General features: G+C 54.6%; 1 protein-coding gene across 1 annotated transcript in view; it reads right to left on the reverse strand.

The window, feature by feature from the left end:
- The window catches only part of LOC115856345 (cadherin-23), a 371,688-nt gene extending 354,703 nt beyond the window's left edge, over positions 1–16,985 (reverse strand). Inside the window, exons 1-2 of the mRNA XM_070043924.1 lie at positions 16,919–16,985; positions 10,487–10,564 (exon numbers count right to left, since the gene is read on the reverse strand). Of these exons, the coding sequence (XP_069900025.1) occupies positions 10,487–10,564; positions 16,919–16,985 (145 nt within the window). The remainder of the gene's footprint in view (positions 1–10,486; positions 10,565–16,918) is intronic.
- Between the last annotated feature and the right edge of the window lie 242 nt (positions 16,986–17,227).

A 17,227-nucleotide genomic window follows, 5' to 3' on the forward strand; every position in this document is an offset into this window, starting at 1 on the left:
ACCATCACCCCCATTTTCCAACCAAGGAAACTGAGGCATAGAGAGATTTAAATAGCCGGTGATAACAGTCCACACTTGTTCAAGATGCAATGCAGGGATTCTTGGAAGAGGAGGCCCTTCAAGACAAATACCTCAATAGACACAAAGTCTGCCACTTACATGGCAATTTAGTTTTCAGAGCTCTTTCGTAAAGCTCCCTGTGAAGTCAGCTGGGCAAGTGTGATCAGCCCCATTTTCAGAGGAGGAAAAAAGAGGCTCAGAGAGGCTAAGGGACTTGCCTGTGGTTACAGAGTTAACAAGAGGTGCGGCTGGGATTAGAACCCAGGCCTCGTGCCTCCCCTGCCAGTGCTTGGTGCCCTGTGCCCAGATGGGGGCGAGGAGGAAGGGAATGGCACCCTTCCTCACACCAAAGGACAACTTTCCTGTGTCCAAACCCAAGTCCAGGGCTGACGCAGAGACTAGATCTCCTATTCCGGACTAAGCTGTAGTTGGACAGTCAGGCGCCAGGTCCCCTGAGCCGTGTAAACAGTCAGGGTGAGGGGAGTGATGACAAGTTCAAAGTCGGCTCTGCCTGCCACCGTCTCCCCAGCCAGCTGGAGGATTTTCAGCTCTTGTAAATCACACCTTCGGCTGGTTCCCAGAGAGCCCAAGTGTTCCTGGCTGGCTGCAAGCTCAGCACATCCTCGCCCAATGACACAGCTGAGCCAGGCTCATCTGCCAGCCCCCCAGCCCCACGAAAGGGGGTGCCTGCCGCCTGGCCACAGCACAGCTGGCTGAAGCCCCCACCTCCTTAACTGCTGATCACTGGAAAAGGCCGTGGGCCCAGGAGCAAGCAACCTGGTTAATCTCACACTCTCATCTATTTCCCCAGTCATTTCTCAGCAATATTTCCAACTCTGCACAGTACGTCCAGCAAGCACCAGCATATTCGGAATAACTGGGGAAGCAAGGCCCAAACAGGGAAATCGGCTTGCCCGAGCTCACACAGCTGCATGGGAGCAGAGTCAGTCCTGGGACCTAGGCTCCTGCCTGAGTCCAGGGCCTGTGCTCCCAGACCAAGCTGTGCTGGCCACTCTCCCCTCCATCCAGCTCCTCGCTGGTGTGCACCCTTGGTCACTGAGACCCTTTCCTGGGTGACAGATTGAGGAAAGGCCCTCAAAATCCCGAGGGGTGGTGGAGTGGGGTAGTAAGGGTGTGGATGTTGAAGACTGAATTCCTGGGATTCAAATCCCGTGGGAGCTTGGGCAGCTTGACTGATCTCTCTGAGCCTGTAACGTGGGGACCGTGATGGAGCAGACTTCCCATCATCGCTGTAAGGATTCAATGAGATCACTCAGGTAACCTAACTAGTAAACCACAACTACTAAATGATTACTACTATTATTTTTACTTTTAGCTCCAACAACCTATTTCTGCCATCCAAGACACAACACAAGCTGCTTACCCCACTGCTGGTGGGCCCGGTCCACGGCCTTCTGAAATGCTGTTCCCGTGGCTTCTGCGTGTAAACCCAGTCACTCAACGACGCCTCTGCTAGGAACCTGCCCCTCGCCAGGCCCAGAACGAAGTCCTTCCTTGCCTGAACATTAGCAGCGCCCTGGAGCTCACCCCTCCCACTTGCCTGGGGGTGGTCTGGGCATTTACCATACATCCTCTTCTCCACTCCAAACCGGGGCTCCTTAAAAGCAATGACCCACACACAGAATCCCAAAGTCGTGGTTAAGTTGCACAGGCTTTGGGGTCAGGCAGCACTGGGCTCGGGCCCATTTCTATCCTATAGAAGCTGTGTGACCCTGTGCAAATTACTCACTCTCTCTGAGCCTCTGCCTTCTCATCTGTAAAGTGAGGATTATAAAGCCCCCTTTCTCGGTCTGCTACAAGGATTCAGTGAAGCCATGTGTATGAAGAGCTTACCTAGACACAGAGTAAGTGTGTAAATATAGCTGCCATTTTCCCAGTTGTCTTTAATGTGTGTGTCCCTACACTGCCTCCAGGCGCAGCCTGGCACAGGCGTGCAGTGCAGCCCATTAATGCCTGCCTGCACGACATGTGGCACGTCATCGTTATCATTAGTGATATTACGGCTGCATCCAAAACGCCCGTCCCACCCCCACCCATGTATCGAGTGGTCCACGGCTGGGGCTGCCACAGGCCCCAAGTGTGCCAGGCAGGGGCCTCTTGGAGAGGCTACAGCCCAGCATCCCCCCAAAGGGTACTAATCTGTCCTATAACCCCCTTTGAGGGCCGATGCTGACCTGGAGAAAGGCAGAAAGGAAGGAGGGCACAGAGGCATCCAGGCCCTTCCAGAAGTCCTGTGTCATCCCCCACCTCCCAGAAGGAAGAGTAAAATCCCTGCTCTGTGAGGTCACCAGGAAGCCGGGGTCCCAGACCGGCTGCTCCCAGCATCTGATCACCTGGACAGATACTAGATCACCTCCTACCTCCAAAACCTCACCCAGTACTGACAGCTTTAGGAAGCCTCTGGGCTACCCTCACTTCCCCTCCCTAAGCACTCCAACCCCAGACTGTGGCAGCTCTGAGGCACCTGGAGCCCTTTCCATAAACATCAAGTCCCAAGCTCACAGCCAGCCAATCCAGGAGGACGCCCCTCCTTCCCTAGGCCCAGAGGAACCCCATACCTGCATGGGCAGAGCCCTCTTGAATATCTTTTGCAGATGGTGTGAGAAGTTAGGGCAGGAATCCAACAGTAACTCTCTGAGGCCCTTGTGCAAGCTCCCCACTTGGGCCTCAGTTTCCCCATCTGTAAAGTGGGAGTGTTTGACTAGCGATCATCAAATTGTCCTATAGGAGGCCCTAGCTGTTCATTGCAGGCCCACTGAGGATCCTTGGGTGGGGGGTAAAAGTGAAGGTGAGGAATACAGGCTGTTACCACTGAGTACCTCTGACTTTAACTTCAACCACAGACGGTTATTTCTCCTTAGCACTTGTTATTGTCTCAGGCACTCTAATTTTGTCTGTGTTGTTATCAGTTACTGAGCTACACTGCCTCTGTACAGGCGGCAGGCGGAAAAGCCCAAACCACGCTCAGAGCACACACCCAGATGATGTTTGGGAACCACCCCCACTGGACTCCTCATATCCACGTCCCTCTAACCCTTCAATTCCTGTAGTTTTGCCACCGGCCCTTGCCAGGGAGCTGCTTTGTGGGACAATGACCCCCTCTTCCCTGTGGCAGTCCTAAGGAACACTCCGGTTAAGGAAAAACTCATTCTCATCCTGTGGTTCTCCATCCTCTCCCGAGAGATGATTTCTTCCCCTTATTGAGACAAGGGAAGAGGGATACACGGTAGGATAAATAGCCCCTCCCGGGGGACACCAGGTACAGAGAATGGTCCAGGAAAGACCCAACTCCCTTCCAGATTCCCCTCTAACCTGCCCCTCTTCATATCTGCTCCACAGCCTCATGCCTGGACGTCATGCCATCCCTGAGCATGTGCTGCCCACGCCCCCGCCATTCATGTCAGCATCCCCGCATCTCCCACGCTGCGCCCAGTGGGGCCTGCCCCTGCGGCGAGTTGTCTGCGTGCTTGCAGGCACACAGCTCCTCCGTCTACCGAGACCGCCGATGTGGGTCAGCCCATCTGAAAATTGCTCTCGCTGGGTCCAGACGAAACAGCTGGGCATTGATGGAGTTTGCAGAGAAATTAATCAGCGCCGTCTGGCAGTGGTGCCAGGCGCTGCCTGGGCCTGATGCATCCTAATGAGTCCCGAGCTCCTGCCTTAACGGCTCCTGACAAGGCTAATTTAGCCATGTAGGTGATTAGTGCGGGCATTATCACCTGAACTGAGGCTCAAGACGCTTTGGAGGTCCGGGAGGGTCTGCCTGGGGAAGTCGGCTCCATGAGCAACCACCCTGGCGACACACAGAGGGACCAGGACCAAGGGGAGGGGAATCGGCAAGACATTGAACATCCACTCAGCCTTTCATTCTTCCTTCATCCCTCTACTCATCCGACCAGCGATTGTTGAGGCCCACTTTGTACCACGCACTGTGCTTGGCGCAGAGGACATGTGCCAGGAGGCTCAGCTTGCTGGGCTGCACAGTGGACATGACGCCACTTCTCTGGGATTCACTGTGAGGCTCTGGTCGGAGGCTGGCCGTCAATAAACGCTAGCTAATAGTATCGTTCTACAATCTTATATTACACATAAATACCAAAATGATAATTAATTGTAACATTGATATTAATTAAGATAGTAAGTAAAAATGAACAGCCGATGGGGAGTTACACACAAATAACCATGATAGGACTTGCTAAGAGCTTTCATAGAGGTGAATTCAAAGCAAACAGAGGGTGCAGGATGGCGGAGGCTACGGCACCTCCCAGGACAGGTGACATCTGAGCTACACCTCGAAAGATGAGTAGGGATTCACCAGGTAGGGAAGGGGAAAGGGCACTCCCTGCCGAAGGGACAGCACGGGTGAGGGTGTGGCGGCGAGACAGAGCTGAGGTGTCGGGGTGCTGAGCGGTCCCCGTGATGGTGAGCAGGTGAGGAGCGGTAGGTGACAGGCCACGACAAAGAGCTCTCACTCCTTTCTCTAGGCGCTTGGCAGGCTTTGGACTGGCGGTATCTAGAATTGGGATAGGAGGAGTGACCTTGGGACCCAGCCCCAAGGGACACTGTCCCCCTCCAGGACCTGATGAGTGAGGACTGGGGTGGCAGCCAAGGTAGACGGACTAGATGCCCTCCACCCCCTCAGAACTCCTAAGTCAGCTCGGTGCCTCCAAGCCAGGTTTCACGCTGCTGCTTGTGTCCCTCCCTGGAGGCCAGCCAGGGCTCGGTGCCCCGAGGGTCCGCAGCAAATATGCCACATACAGCCTGGGGTGGGCAGGCAGCTGGGGTGACGGGAGACATGCTCTCCTGGGCGCTCTCCCTGGGCAGCCATCCCTGTCATCACCAACACCTCGCTCCTGACACCCTGGGGAGGGGGGCGCCTGGCCTGAGACTCCAGAAGGATGGCGAGCAGGCATGGAGTCAGCCCCAGCCCCTGCCCTGGAAGGTTCCCCCCGCACTCACGAACTCCAGACTTCACTCCTCCCCCAAGGCACCTCAAGCCCCAGGCATGAGCCAGGCACGGGGTGGGGGGGTGGGCAGGGGACATAGAGATGGCCCAGGCACCTGGAAGCATTCACAGGGCAACAGGGGAGACAGATGGGCAGCTGAGTAATAACAGCACTGCGACTGGGACTAGTAGAGAAGGAGAAAGCAAAGGAAGCAGCCCTTGCACTCCGCCTGGAGAAAGCCAGGAAGGCCACACAGAGGCGGCAGCATGTGAACTGACTTGACTGACCAACGGAGGTTCATCACGTTCCAGGAAAAAGGAGCAAGAGGTAGGAACTCGCCTTTCCTGCTCGAGGAACTGCAGGGTGACCGGTGTGGCTGGAGTGGAGCGAGCTGGGGGTGTGGGGAAGGAGGTGAAGTCTGAGTGGTAGCAGGGCCTGGACTGCAAACAGCCTCGATGCCATTTAAGAGCACGGTTTTCATTCCAGGTGGGTGAAGGGACTTGAGCTGACCTTGTGACAGGCTCTGTCTCAGGTTGAAAACGACCACTTGGCTGGGAGGGTGAGAAAGGCGGCAGCAGGGCAGAGGGAGCAGGGGGACCGCAGAGACCATCGGGAAGCTGTTGGGATAATGCAGACTTGGCCTGTGGTGGTAGGAGGTGAAGCGGTGAGAAGTGAGAAGATTCTGGAAATATTTTGAAGATCAAGCCAAAAGGATTTCCTGATGAACTGGATATGAGGTGGGGGGGAAGGGAAGAGTCAGGGAAGACCCCAAGTTGCTGGTCTGAGCAACTGGAAGGCTGGAGTTGCAACTAACTGAGATGGGAAAGGCTGCAGGGAAGCAGGAGTTTGCAGGGAAGATTGGGAGTGTGGCTTTAGACTGAGGTTGAGAGCCTTTTAGACATCCACGTGGAAATGGATGCAGAGGTGGTATATGAGCCTAGAATCTCTGGTGCGAGGAGGCCCAGGCAGAAGGTAGAAGCCTCAGGGCTGTCAGCACACAGGTAGTACCCAGAGCTGCCAGACTAGGCATGGCACGGGAGTGAGAGCATGGAGAAGAGACAGAGGAGCCGGGCCCCGGGGCCCTCTGTGCCAAGAGGCCCTGGAGAAGTAGAGGAACAGGCAAAGAAGACAGAGAAAGCACAGCCAGAGGTGATGTCCTGGAGGAAATAAAGATAACTGCTGAAAGGCCACAAGGCCTGAGGATTAACAGTCAGCTTTAGCCACAGGGAGGTGGTCGGTGGTCCTGACACGAGCAATATTGGTGGAGTGTTTGGAGTGGATTGGGGAGGGCGATCGGAGACAGCATCCTTGCCCCCTGTCCCTCATCCTAAAGGTGCCATGAGGCCATTCGCTGCCGACAGCCAGGGCCGAGGTGTGGGCTATGCCAACCAGTCTGACCAGGCATCACGTCTCCACTGTGCTCCTGCTCTGCCCCGCCCAGGCCGGGCTCTGCTGCCAGTCCACGTCTGCAGAAGACAAACAGGGACAAGGGGGGCCTGGAAGGGGAAGGCAGAGCTACTTAATGACTTCATTTGGCTGCTGTCTTTTCCAGCTGGGAGGTGGTCTACAAAAAGAACATCAGGCAGAGGGAACTGGAAGCTGAGATAGGAGGAGACAGAGATGGAACATGCAGCCTCCGCACGGGATTTCAGATGGCTGGGCCATACCCTCCCATTGCGCTCCCCAGCACGTGGCCGCTGGCCCGCGGTCGGAAACTGAGGCAAGAGCATGAAAAATGGGAAGGCTCAGAAGGTTTGGGGTGAATGAAAGTCCCAATCTCTAACCCAGGAGAGCACACTCACAGAAACTACATTCTGATAGAGCCTGTAATCAAACTCTACCTTCCATTCTTAAAAGGAACTTAAAAACGAATTAAAACACTTAGGACACTGCCTCAAGCACTCAGTAAACATTGTTAGTATAATAATATATATTATATATATATAGTATATCATATGTTATGTTATCATTATTATTCTGTAAGGCTCCAGTGGTCAAAATTAGGCGCAGTGGGTAGTAGTTGCAGGGACAGACTTCACAGTAACATTAGGAAGACGTTTTCATTCCCAGAACTGTCCCCACAGCACAGAAGTGAGCAGCCTGGTAAGATCATGAGTTCCCCTTCATTGGGGGTCCAAGCAGAAGCCGGATAATCTGTCCCAGAGCTGGAAGTTTGGTCTGCCCGCAGCTCTGACCTACTCCTCTGGTAAGCTGACATTTTCAGACTAGTTTGGTCCTGGCTCTAGCCACTGGTACCAACCACCCCACTGGACCCAGCTCACCTATGTGTTTGTCTGTCCCCCTTGCAAGCCCGTGGCTAGCAGGACAGTCCAACCAGCCATCCCTGGGACACACATAAGTTCTCTTTTGTGTAACAACAAAGCATTCTAGGTGTGGAAGCTTTGGAGTTAACTATAGTGTGTGTATACAGCCCAACAATCCAGAAAGGAGACTATTCCATCCCATTTTACAGTTTGGAGCACTGAGATTCAGAGAGCAAAGGGTTAGTGAGAGGCAAGCCTCAAAGTCAAGTCTCTAGGCCACCCCATTCCACATGGCAGGCAAAGGGCCAGTCTCCTTGCCAAGCTGTTTCCACCCTTACCCTCACCCTGGCCACTGCTGGTCAGAGGTCTGCACCCTGCTTTGTCCACGTCAGTCCATATGCATCCTCTGAATGGCCCAGGGCAAGTAGGTGACAGCACTCAGTGGAGGTTTCCAGGGCTGTGTTATCTGAGGGCCCAGAGATGTGACACCCTGGGCTAGCAGGACTGCCCCAGCTCAAGGCCACTGGGCCCATCTTTCCAATGCCCTCTCATTGGTGAGATGGGGAGATAGAGGCCCAGAGAGGGGAGGCACTGTGCCCAACGCCACACAGCAAGGAACAGAAACTGGGCTCATGACTTTCAGGGCAGAGCTGTGCTGCCCCACCCTGATGCAAAAGGAAGGGAGGAGGGCAGGAGGGTGTGGTCCAGCTCAGCACTGGCCCCTGCCCAGACAGATGAGCAGAGCTGTCTTCCAGCTCACTGAACCCTCTCTCATTCCTGCGGCCTCCCAGAGCCAGGGATCAATCCCCACCGCATCAGATGCACCTCCCCGTCCGCCCCGCTCTGTGACTGCCAAATACAGCCATAATGGGGCTGAGTCCTGGGAGTTACTCCTGGACGCCAGTTGATGCCTGCGTTTGCAAAAGACAATCAAGAACCAGAGCCAAAGGTACCTGGAGCAAGGCCTGCTGGAGGGCTCGCTGGGGGCGTCCAGCCCAGGGTGTACCACCGCCAGCACTGGCCGAGCAATAGCCGCCCCTCCCAACCCGTCACCCTCTCTGCAGCACAGGCACTCAGGGCGGAGCAGGGCAACGCAGGGCCACAGATGGGGTGACGGGGCTGGCGCCGCTCACCTGAGGGGGCCTTCGCCTCTCCCCGCCAGCAGCCCGGCTCAGTGAGTGGCTGGCCACACCTCTGCCTCAGGGGCCTGCCTGTCCCAGATATACTGCCTCCACCACAAAGGAATCTCCAGGAGGATGAGGTTCAAACAGACGCTTATAAAAATCAGCCACAGGAAATAGTGTGTGAAGCAATGGAAAGGACCCGTTCAGGACTCTGCGCAAGAGCCGCCACCACCTCCCCCTAAGCCCTCCTGCTTCCTCCTGCTCTGCCCTGCCCCCAGGGGCACGACTCGGCCCCCTTCAGTCCCCACTGGGGCTTAACCAGACAGCCAACCTAGCCTCTATCGCCCGCGACGCTGACTTCTTCATTCCTCGGTCGCGTTCCTCTCTGAATCCACGGCACCCAGGCCTGGCACAGGGGGCACCCCATCTGTATCTGATAAACTGATGAATGAACTGGAAAGAGCAGAACCCCTAGTGGTGATAAACGCTGCTAACATTCATCTTTTATGGATCCACAGGCACTGGCCACCTCTCTGCTGCCTCCGCGCCAGCCGCACACCAGGTCTGGGCCTGCGGAGGAGCCAGCCACAAACACCACCCCCTGACCCAACTCAGAAGGGAGGAACCGGCTCAGCAGGGTCCCCAAGGGACTGCCGGCCATGCTCTCCACCCCTCAGAAGGTGAGCTAAGCCTCTGGAAGGACATTCCAGAGAGGCAATCTGCCTCCTTCCTGGACACTTCAAACACCCAGATGCCCAAACACCAATCCCCAAATCCAGCCTCACGACGCTGATGCATGGGGCTGCTAATCATCAAAAGAGTGGCCACTTCTACACAGTGGGTCCACACAGCCCTAGACAGTGTCACTGGGCCATGGGGCCAATCCCCACAATAGTCAGAATACCTGCTGTGCCCAGCACCTACCCACACAAGAAGGAAGAGTGGAAGGAAAGACCTCTGCAGGGGGCTTCTCATGCGCCCCTGCAAACAGCAGGGGAGAGTCTGGGGCCCACTAAGGCTCCCCTCTTCAAGCAGAGATTTTCTTTGAAGAATTTTGCATCTATGTTTGGTCTTACACTATGAAAGAGTGCTTGAAATGACCTACTAGTTAAGTATCTTCACAGCCCTCCCCTCTCCAAGCCATCCTGCTTCATTTTCAAGTGCAAGTGATGCTCCAGAAAGACGCACCGTGCCGGCTGCCGGTGCGCGCTGCTCCTGGCCCACAGCCCCACCCTGACACCCATGAAGCAGGCAGACCTGAGTGTAGGAAGCCCCAGATTACAAGCACTTTCTCTAAAATGACACGGACAAGAATGAGAGGACACAAGAGGGAGTGCTGGTGGAGGTGAGTGGCACCTCCTGGCGCTGTTTTCCTCCATGCTCACAAGAACTAGTGCCTTCCCGTCAGCACAGCTGCAAGATGGGTTTGTTCAATTCAACCCCATTTCCTGAGAAGCTTCAGGGTCCCTAGAGCTGAGCTAAGGCCATGGGGCTATGCGTGCCGGCCTCCAGCTGCAGATGTAGGAGCCAGGCCCTCGGGAGGGGCTCGTGAGGATAGACCTGGGTGATGAGGTGACTCAAGCTGGGGGCGGGTGGTGAGAAGCGGGTACCAGGATGCTCGTGATCACTTCCTAGATAATTTTTTTTTCTAATGACAAAAAAACAGGCATACTCAGTGCAGAAAACTCAGTAATCACGGAAAAGTACAAAAGGCTACAAAACAAAATCTACAAGAGCTTTCATCTTCAAATTTTCACAAGGAAGAGGAACGAGGCATTTTGTAGGACAAAATTAGTGCGGAAGTGAAGGTCAAGCAACTTGGGCTCAATGTGATAAACTCTTTGACACTGAGAACTCCTCTCTTTTGGAATAGGCCACCACAGGAAGTAATGAGTGTCCCATCCCTGGAGGCAACCAAGCAGAGGCCACACAAACACCCATCCGGGACCCCATGGAAGAGTTTCCAATAACAGGGGGAAGATCAGCTCAATCTCTAAGATCCCTTTCACTTGTGGGAAAGGAGCCCACCTCACGCCATCCAGCCTGCCCACCAGCCCTTGCGCCAACTCACCCACAGGCGTATCCTCGCTGATCAGCAGGTATGTTTCAAAGAAGTGGTTGATGAAGAAGGGCAGTCGGTTCACCTGGCCTGGAAGTTAGAGGACAAGAGCATCAGTCAAGTGCCCTCGTGCCAGCTCCATGCGTTCTGCAAGGGGCATAGAGTAGGGGCTCCAGTGGGCACTGAACCTGCATCCAGTGCTGAAGACACCTTTCCAGGACCTTGGCAGCTCGCTGTTCTGCCTCGAGGCCTATGGGGAGTAACGCCAGTAGGCAGGCAGCAGGCTGTCAGGTCGTTCGCTCAGCGAGGCCACGAGCCACGTGTGGCTATTGAGGCCTGGTCCACGCTAGGATGTGCTGACGTGTAAAATACACACAGGATTTTGAAGATGTTGTACGAAAAAGTGGGTGTGAAATAGCTCATTCGTCTTTTATGTTGATGACGTGGAAATGATAAGATTGTAGCTATACTGGATTAAGTCAAATACATTATTAAAATGAGTTTCACCTGTTTCTGTTCTAATGCGCCTCTTAGAAAATTTAAGACCACACATGTGGCTCACATTGTATGTCTACTGGGCCTCCCAGCTGTAGATAGACTGGGAGCTTGGCAAGGACAAGGGCTGTCTGCTCTGTTAGGTGCTGCAATCCTGGTGCCCAGAACAGGACTTGGCACTTAGAAGGCCCTCAGCAGCTATTTGTTGTGTGAAGGAGTGGCCAGCTGATGCCACGTGATTAATAACAACAATAACAACAATGATAATAGCTGCCATCTATGGAAGCCTCCTCCGTACCAGCCGCTTACACCATCTCCACCAAGCCTCATGGTCCAACATGTGCTGTCACGTCTGCATGTTACTACTGAGGAAAATGAGGCTTTGAGGGGGTAACTAGTAACTTGCCCAGGGTCACACAGCTGCTAAGTGTGGCATGGGCCGTACTGGAACCCAGACCTGGAAGCCTGTGCAGGTAACCCTGTGCCACTCTGCGACAGCCTCAGGTTGGGGGCTGGCTCTGGAAGGGGACAGCGTGATACCGTCATGGGCTGAGGAATTTCTTATCTATGAAGAGTCCCCCATATCACACGTCCCTCACACAAAGCCTCCCCAAGGCTGGCTTCCTCTGTCCCCTGAGCAACCCCCCAGAGGCCTTCAGTAGTATGGTATAATATGAAATATATTTGGTCTCTGCCCCCAGTTCCTGGCACAGAGCTTCAAAACTCCTTGCAATTTCCAGAGTGACAGGAGTGTCTTTCGTTATATCCATAAGGAGCCCCTTGACCACACCCACGTTTATGCCAATGAGGTGAGTTATTTTTTATCTTTCAATTTTTAAAAAAATTTTTTTTGAAGTATAGTTAATTTATAACGTTGTGTTAATTTCTGGTGTACAGCAAAGTGATTCGGTTATACATACATATAAATATATTATTTTTCATATCCTTTTCCACTATATATAGTTTATTAAAAGATAGTAAACATAGCTCCCTGTGCTCTACAGTAGGACCTTGTTTATTTTATATATAGTAGTTTGTATCTGCTAATCCCAAACTCCTAATTCCCCAGCCTCTCCTTTCCCCTTTGGTAACCGTAAGTTTGTTTTCTATGTCCATGAGTCTGTTTCCGTTTTGTAAATAAGTTCATTTGTGTCATATTTTAGATTCCACATATAAGCAATACCATTGGTATCTGTCTTTCTCTGTTTGACTGACTTCACTTAGTATGATAATCTCTAGGTCCATCCATGTAGCTGCAAATGGCATTATTTCATTCTTTTTTATGGCTGAGTAGTATCCCATCCGCGTATACATGCCACATCTTCTTTACGCCTTCATATGTTGATAGACATTTACGTTGCTTCCATGTCTTGGTTATCGTAAATAGTGCTGCTATGAACACGGGGGTGCATGTATCTTTTCAAATTAGAGTTTTCTCTGGATATATGGCCAGGAGTGGGATTGCTGGATCATATGGTAGTTCTATTTTTAGTTTTTTAAGGAACCTCCATACTGTTCTTTGTAGTAGCTGCACCAATTCACATTCCCACCAACAGGGTAGGAGGGTTCCCTTTTCCCGGTGAGGAGACTTAGAGTGGGGCCTCTACAGAGAGCCTCAGGAAGGGGCTGATCCCCGGAAAGACCAAGTGATAAGATGCGGAACTTTCAGCCCACCTCCAACCTCTAGGGAGGGAGGGGAGCTGGAGAGTTCCAATATTTGATGAGCTCCCAAGCTGGTGAACACATCCGTGTGCTGGGAGGACGGCACACCTGGACAGGCATGGACGCTCCACCCGACCCCACCCCCCCATAGCTTGCCCTGTGCATCTCTTCCATCTGGCTGTTCCTGAGTTGTATCCTTTATATTCAACCAGTAAATGGAAGTAAAGTATTTCCCTGAGTTCCGTGAGTCATTCTAGCTAACTGAACCTGAGAAAGGGTAGTAGGAAGCCCTGATTTATAGCCAGTTGATCAGAAGTACAGGTGGTCTGGGACTCACCACTGGCGTCTAGAGTAGAGCTGAACCCTTAAATCTGTGGAATCTGGCACTAACTCTGGGTAGACAGCATCAGAATTGAACTGAATTGTTGGACACACAGTCGGTGTCTGGAGAGTTGGAGAACTGGTTGTTGGTATTGGAAAACACCCCAGAAGGAGGCAAACGAGGGCACTTCCCCCTCTGCCCCTACCAACCAGGGATGGGGGGGTTGGTCAGTCTCACATGGGGCCGACATCGTGCAGCACACACGTAAGCAGCTCCCGCTGGGTCTTCCAGGGGCCCTGAACATGGGTGGGCTGCAGCCCTCCCCTCCCTCATTTCTGCTGACCTGGCTCCCTCAGAGTTTGGGCCAGGCTCAAGAACACAGAGCCTAGTGCTTCCCTCATTGCTGGAGACCTCCTAGTGGGGAGCAGGCAGAACTAATGGAATCTCCACCCCACCCCCTCTGCTCAGGCCCCCAAACTGATGTCATTTCTGGTTCTGCAAGCACTGTAGCCTCTCTCTCCCCTCCTGGCCAGGACTGCTGGCCCTTTTGCCTTCACTTGCCAAATTCCTATTTATCCTTCAAGTTTTGCCTTAGATGTCCCTTCTTCCAGGAAGCCCTCCCTGACCACCACAACTACACATATGCACTCGCCCACACACTTCCACCCTCTCATATGAGGAACCTGGGGCTCCTCACACACTCAAGAGCCTCAGAAAGGCTCAGAGGCCAGTGGTCAAGGGCTTCACCTTTGTTTGTAGTCTCCCTGTGCCTCTTTCTAGTCATATGACCTCCCCATGCCTCAGTTTACTCAGGTGTAAAATAACGATAACAACAGGACTTACTTCTTGGCTGTGTTGAGTATTAAATGAGATTACATACATAAAGCACTTAGCGCCATGCTCGCGCACACAGCAAGCACTCGATAAATGGTAGCTATTATTAATATTGGTATTGATGACAGTGCTGCCTGCTCAGCCAGAGGCGGAGGCTTTGGATCCCTGCTGGGGCCTTTGGGCTCCCTTACAGAAAGCAGCTGAGCCAGGGTAGAAGGCTCAGGGGCGACCAGGGAATTCGGCGTGGGCTCAGGCTGGGGCAATGGGAGGGAAGCCAGCCAGAAAAAACGTCACCTGCAGCAGCATCGTTCGTTTTCAAATTTTGTTTTACAGGACCTGCCGGTAATCAGGCACTGAGAGCTCCGCACGGGGGCTTGGGCAGAGCCTCGGGGACGTACGTCGCCTGCCACATACCAAGCAGGACCGTGATCTGGGAACAGGCTCCCACCCTAGGAAGCCCAGTGGCCTTGGGCTGCCAGTGGGGACTGGGAGGGTGATGGGAGGGTGGGAAAGGGGGGGTGCCCACAGGTCGCCTGTTCCCTTAAAAGGCACTTTTAAGGCATGAAGGCTGTGTCCTCCAGAGGCAAACTGCTGCCTCAGGAGCTTTGAGGCCTCCGGCCAAGCGGGAACGTGAGTGCCCGTGCGAGGGGAGGGGACAACGGGCGACTTCTGTGAAGGAACGAGAGTCCAGCTGCCCGCGCCCACGATGCACCCCTCTGTCCCTGCCCCACACATGCTCATTCCCTGCTTTGGCACCTACTGTGTGTTCTGCCCTGGATGCCTTCTCCCTGCATCCCTGGCCCACTCACACTTATCCTTCCCTACAAAGTAGATGCGGGTCCACCAGCTTTAAGTATTTATTTCAACACTGTTGTGGCCTCTCCCGTTGCGGAGCACAGGCTGCGGACGCCAAGGCTCAGCGGCCATGGCTCACGGGCCCAGCCGCTCCGCGGCATGTGGGATCTTCCCGGACCGGGGCACGAACCTGTGTCCCCTGCATCGGCAGGCGGACTCTCAACCACTGCGCCACCAGGGAAGCCCAAGAATCAAGCTTTTAACCACCACAGGCCTGAGGGGAGAAGGGAGAGGGGGAGGCTCACACAGAAGGCAGATTCGAGCCGCGGTGCTGGATGACAGGCCTTCCACACGCAGCGAGGAAGGGAAAGATCCCGGAAGGAAGCAAAGCTGGGCAGATGTGGAGGAGCGGAGCCGTCCAGGCACGTGATGTGGGAAGGACAAGGCATCCACCAGACCAGGAAGCACAGACTTCACTCAGAACCGTGGGGTGGGGCAGGGTATTCCTCTTAGGGCTTGAAGGACACTGGCAAGTGGCAGAGCCTGGACTGGAACCAGGAAGGCCCAACCCCAGCGCAGGCCCACCTGCCCAGGCCTCTGAAGGCACAGTGGTTCTCGCTGAGGGCCATGTTGGGCACAGCCCTAGACCCCGCCCTCAACTCATGACAGGGAAGGTGCACAGGACAGGGAGCACAGCGCAGCGACCAGGTGAGGCCTTGTACGCCCTGCCACTCGCTGCTGTGCGGCCTGGGCAAGTCGCTCTACCTCTCTGGCCACCAGTTTCCCAGCCTCAAGATGAAGACAAAGAGCCCTCGCTGCCCTCTCACCCTGCCTCCCTGCCAGAGGTGTCCTGTGCGTGGCGTCACTGCTATGATGGCTGCTGCAATTTGGATGCGTGAGCCGCCTTTATCTAGAGAGCTCAAGGGGAGACTGTGCCTCTTCTACGAAGGCAGCCAAGCTGTTAGCACCTGTTATATTTCTTTTTAATGGGGAGGGCGGGGGAGGGCATGAGTGTCCAAGGTCACAGAGTCCCTGAGGAGTCTGAGGACACCAACAAGCAAACCCAGAGGGTCAGAGCTGAGGGTCTCGGGTGCCCCTCACTGAGCCCTCCCCGAATGGGGCTTTACAAAGGAGAAACTTGACACCTGGAGCAGCAGCTGGCCCAGGGGTGGAAAGAGGGTCTGAGACCCCTTGTGACTCTGCCCCTGAGAGTCTTTGAGGCTGCACCGCTTGGATGGGAGTGAGCTTCCCGTCACAGGGGCATCCCAGCAGAGATCCCTCCCAGCAGGGAAGCCAGGGGACTCTCGGGCAGCAGGATGCCAGCAGCAGTCCACCAAGCATGAAGCTCTGGTTTCCTCCAGAGGCTCCCGGCTCCCTGGAGTGAGAGAAGGAGCTGACGCCCCTCAGGAATACGTTTGCCTGTGTCGCCAGGCATGCCCTGCCCATAGCTCTTCCCTGAGGGCACCCTGGTCCCGCGGGACACCGAGCCAGCTGTGCCTGTTGTCCTGGCCTTCCTTCGTGCACACCAGAGCTGCTTTGCTCCCGGTGTCCAGGAGAGGCAAATGCCCAGGCCTTTCCTGGCCTCCTCCGTGGGCACTAAAGCTGGCACTGACCTGGCTGCTGCAAGGCCGGGGGAAGGAGGGCTGCCCGCCCTGCAGAGAAGGAAGACTCCTGGCAGCCGCACCCTCGATCAAACTATTCCCTCCTCCGGGATTCCCTTCTTCCCTCTCCCCCCTTTAAAACGACTTCTCAGTCTTCAGAGCCCAGATGAAATGTCTCCCTTCTGGCTGGGTCTCTCCTGTGCCTGCAAGTTCAATTAGTCTTTTCTTCTGATGGGCTTCTCTGGAGCTCTGTACATCCTTTATTACCACTTTATCCACCCTGCTTAGAGCAATCGTATCTGTGCCTTTCTCCCTGGTGAGCCCCTGAGCGCCCGAGAATGTCATTTCTTCCATACCCCCAGAATTGGACACAGTAGGGCACACAGTGTCACACAGTAGGTGCTCAAAAGACAACTGTGAAACGGACTAGAACTGGGGCCAGTCCCCACATCCCAGAAGGACAGTTCACGGCCATAGATGCCTCCCCTTAGAGCTCAAGTATTTCTCAAGTCTCCTCCCCTTCCCTCATGTGTCCCAGGCCCTGGAGATGGCTGGTATTTTCAGCCCTGTGAGGGCTGCAGAAGCAGCTGAGGCCCAGAAAGGGAAGTGAGTGCCCAGTCACACACACGGCAAGGCAGGGTCTTGAGAGTCCCAGAGCACAAACGCCAACCACACCCCATCCAGCCCGGCCTCCCATGCTCGCTGTGGGGAGAGAAGGCAGAGGACTGAACTTACCGCAGCATCCAGAGATCAGCACAGACAGCCAGACCACGAGGCAGCTGGAAGCGACGTGGCACCTCATGGCTCCTGGGGACAAAAGGAGGGGAGGGTGAGAAACGTCCCACTGGAGCGTCTGCTCTTGCAGGCTGTGCAGCGCTGCCTCAGCCCTGCAGCTCGGGGAGAATTGGGCCTGAGAAGGGAGGAGAGAGAATCGGTGCAGACGGGGGTGGGCAGGGCACATGGGGAAGAAGAGAGGGTCTGTACCCTGGGGTTCTGTCATCGTCCAGTGCTGAGAGTGGTGTGGCACGACTGGGCTGAGGGCAT

This window comes from Globicephala melas, chromosome 16 (genome assembly GCF_963455315.2).
Source record: "Globicephala melas chromosome 16, mGloMel1.2, whole genome shotgun sequence".
Lineage (NCBI taxonomy): Eukaryota > Metazoa > Chordata > Mammalia > Artiodactyla > Delphinidae > Globicephala > Globicephala melas.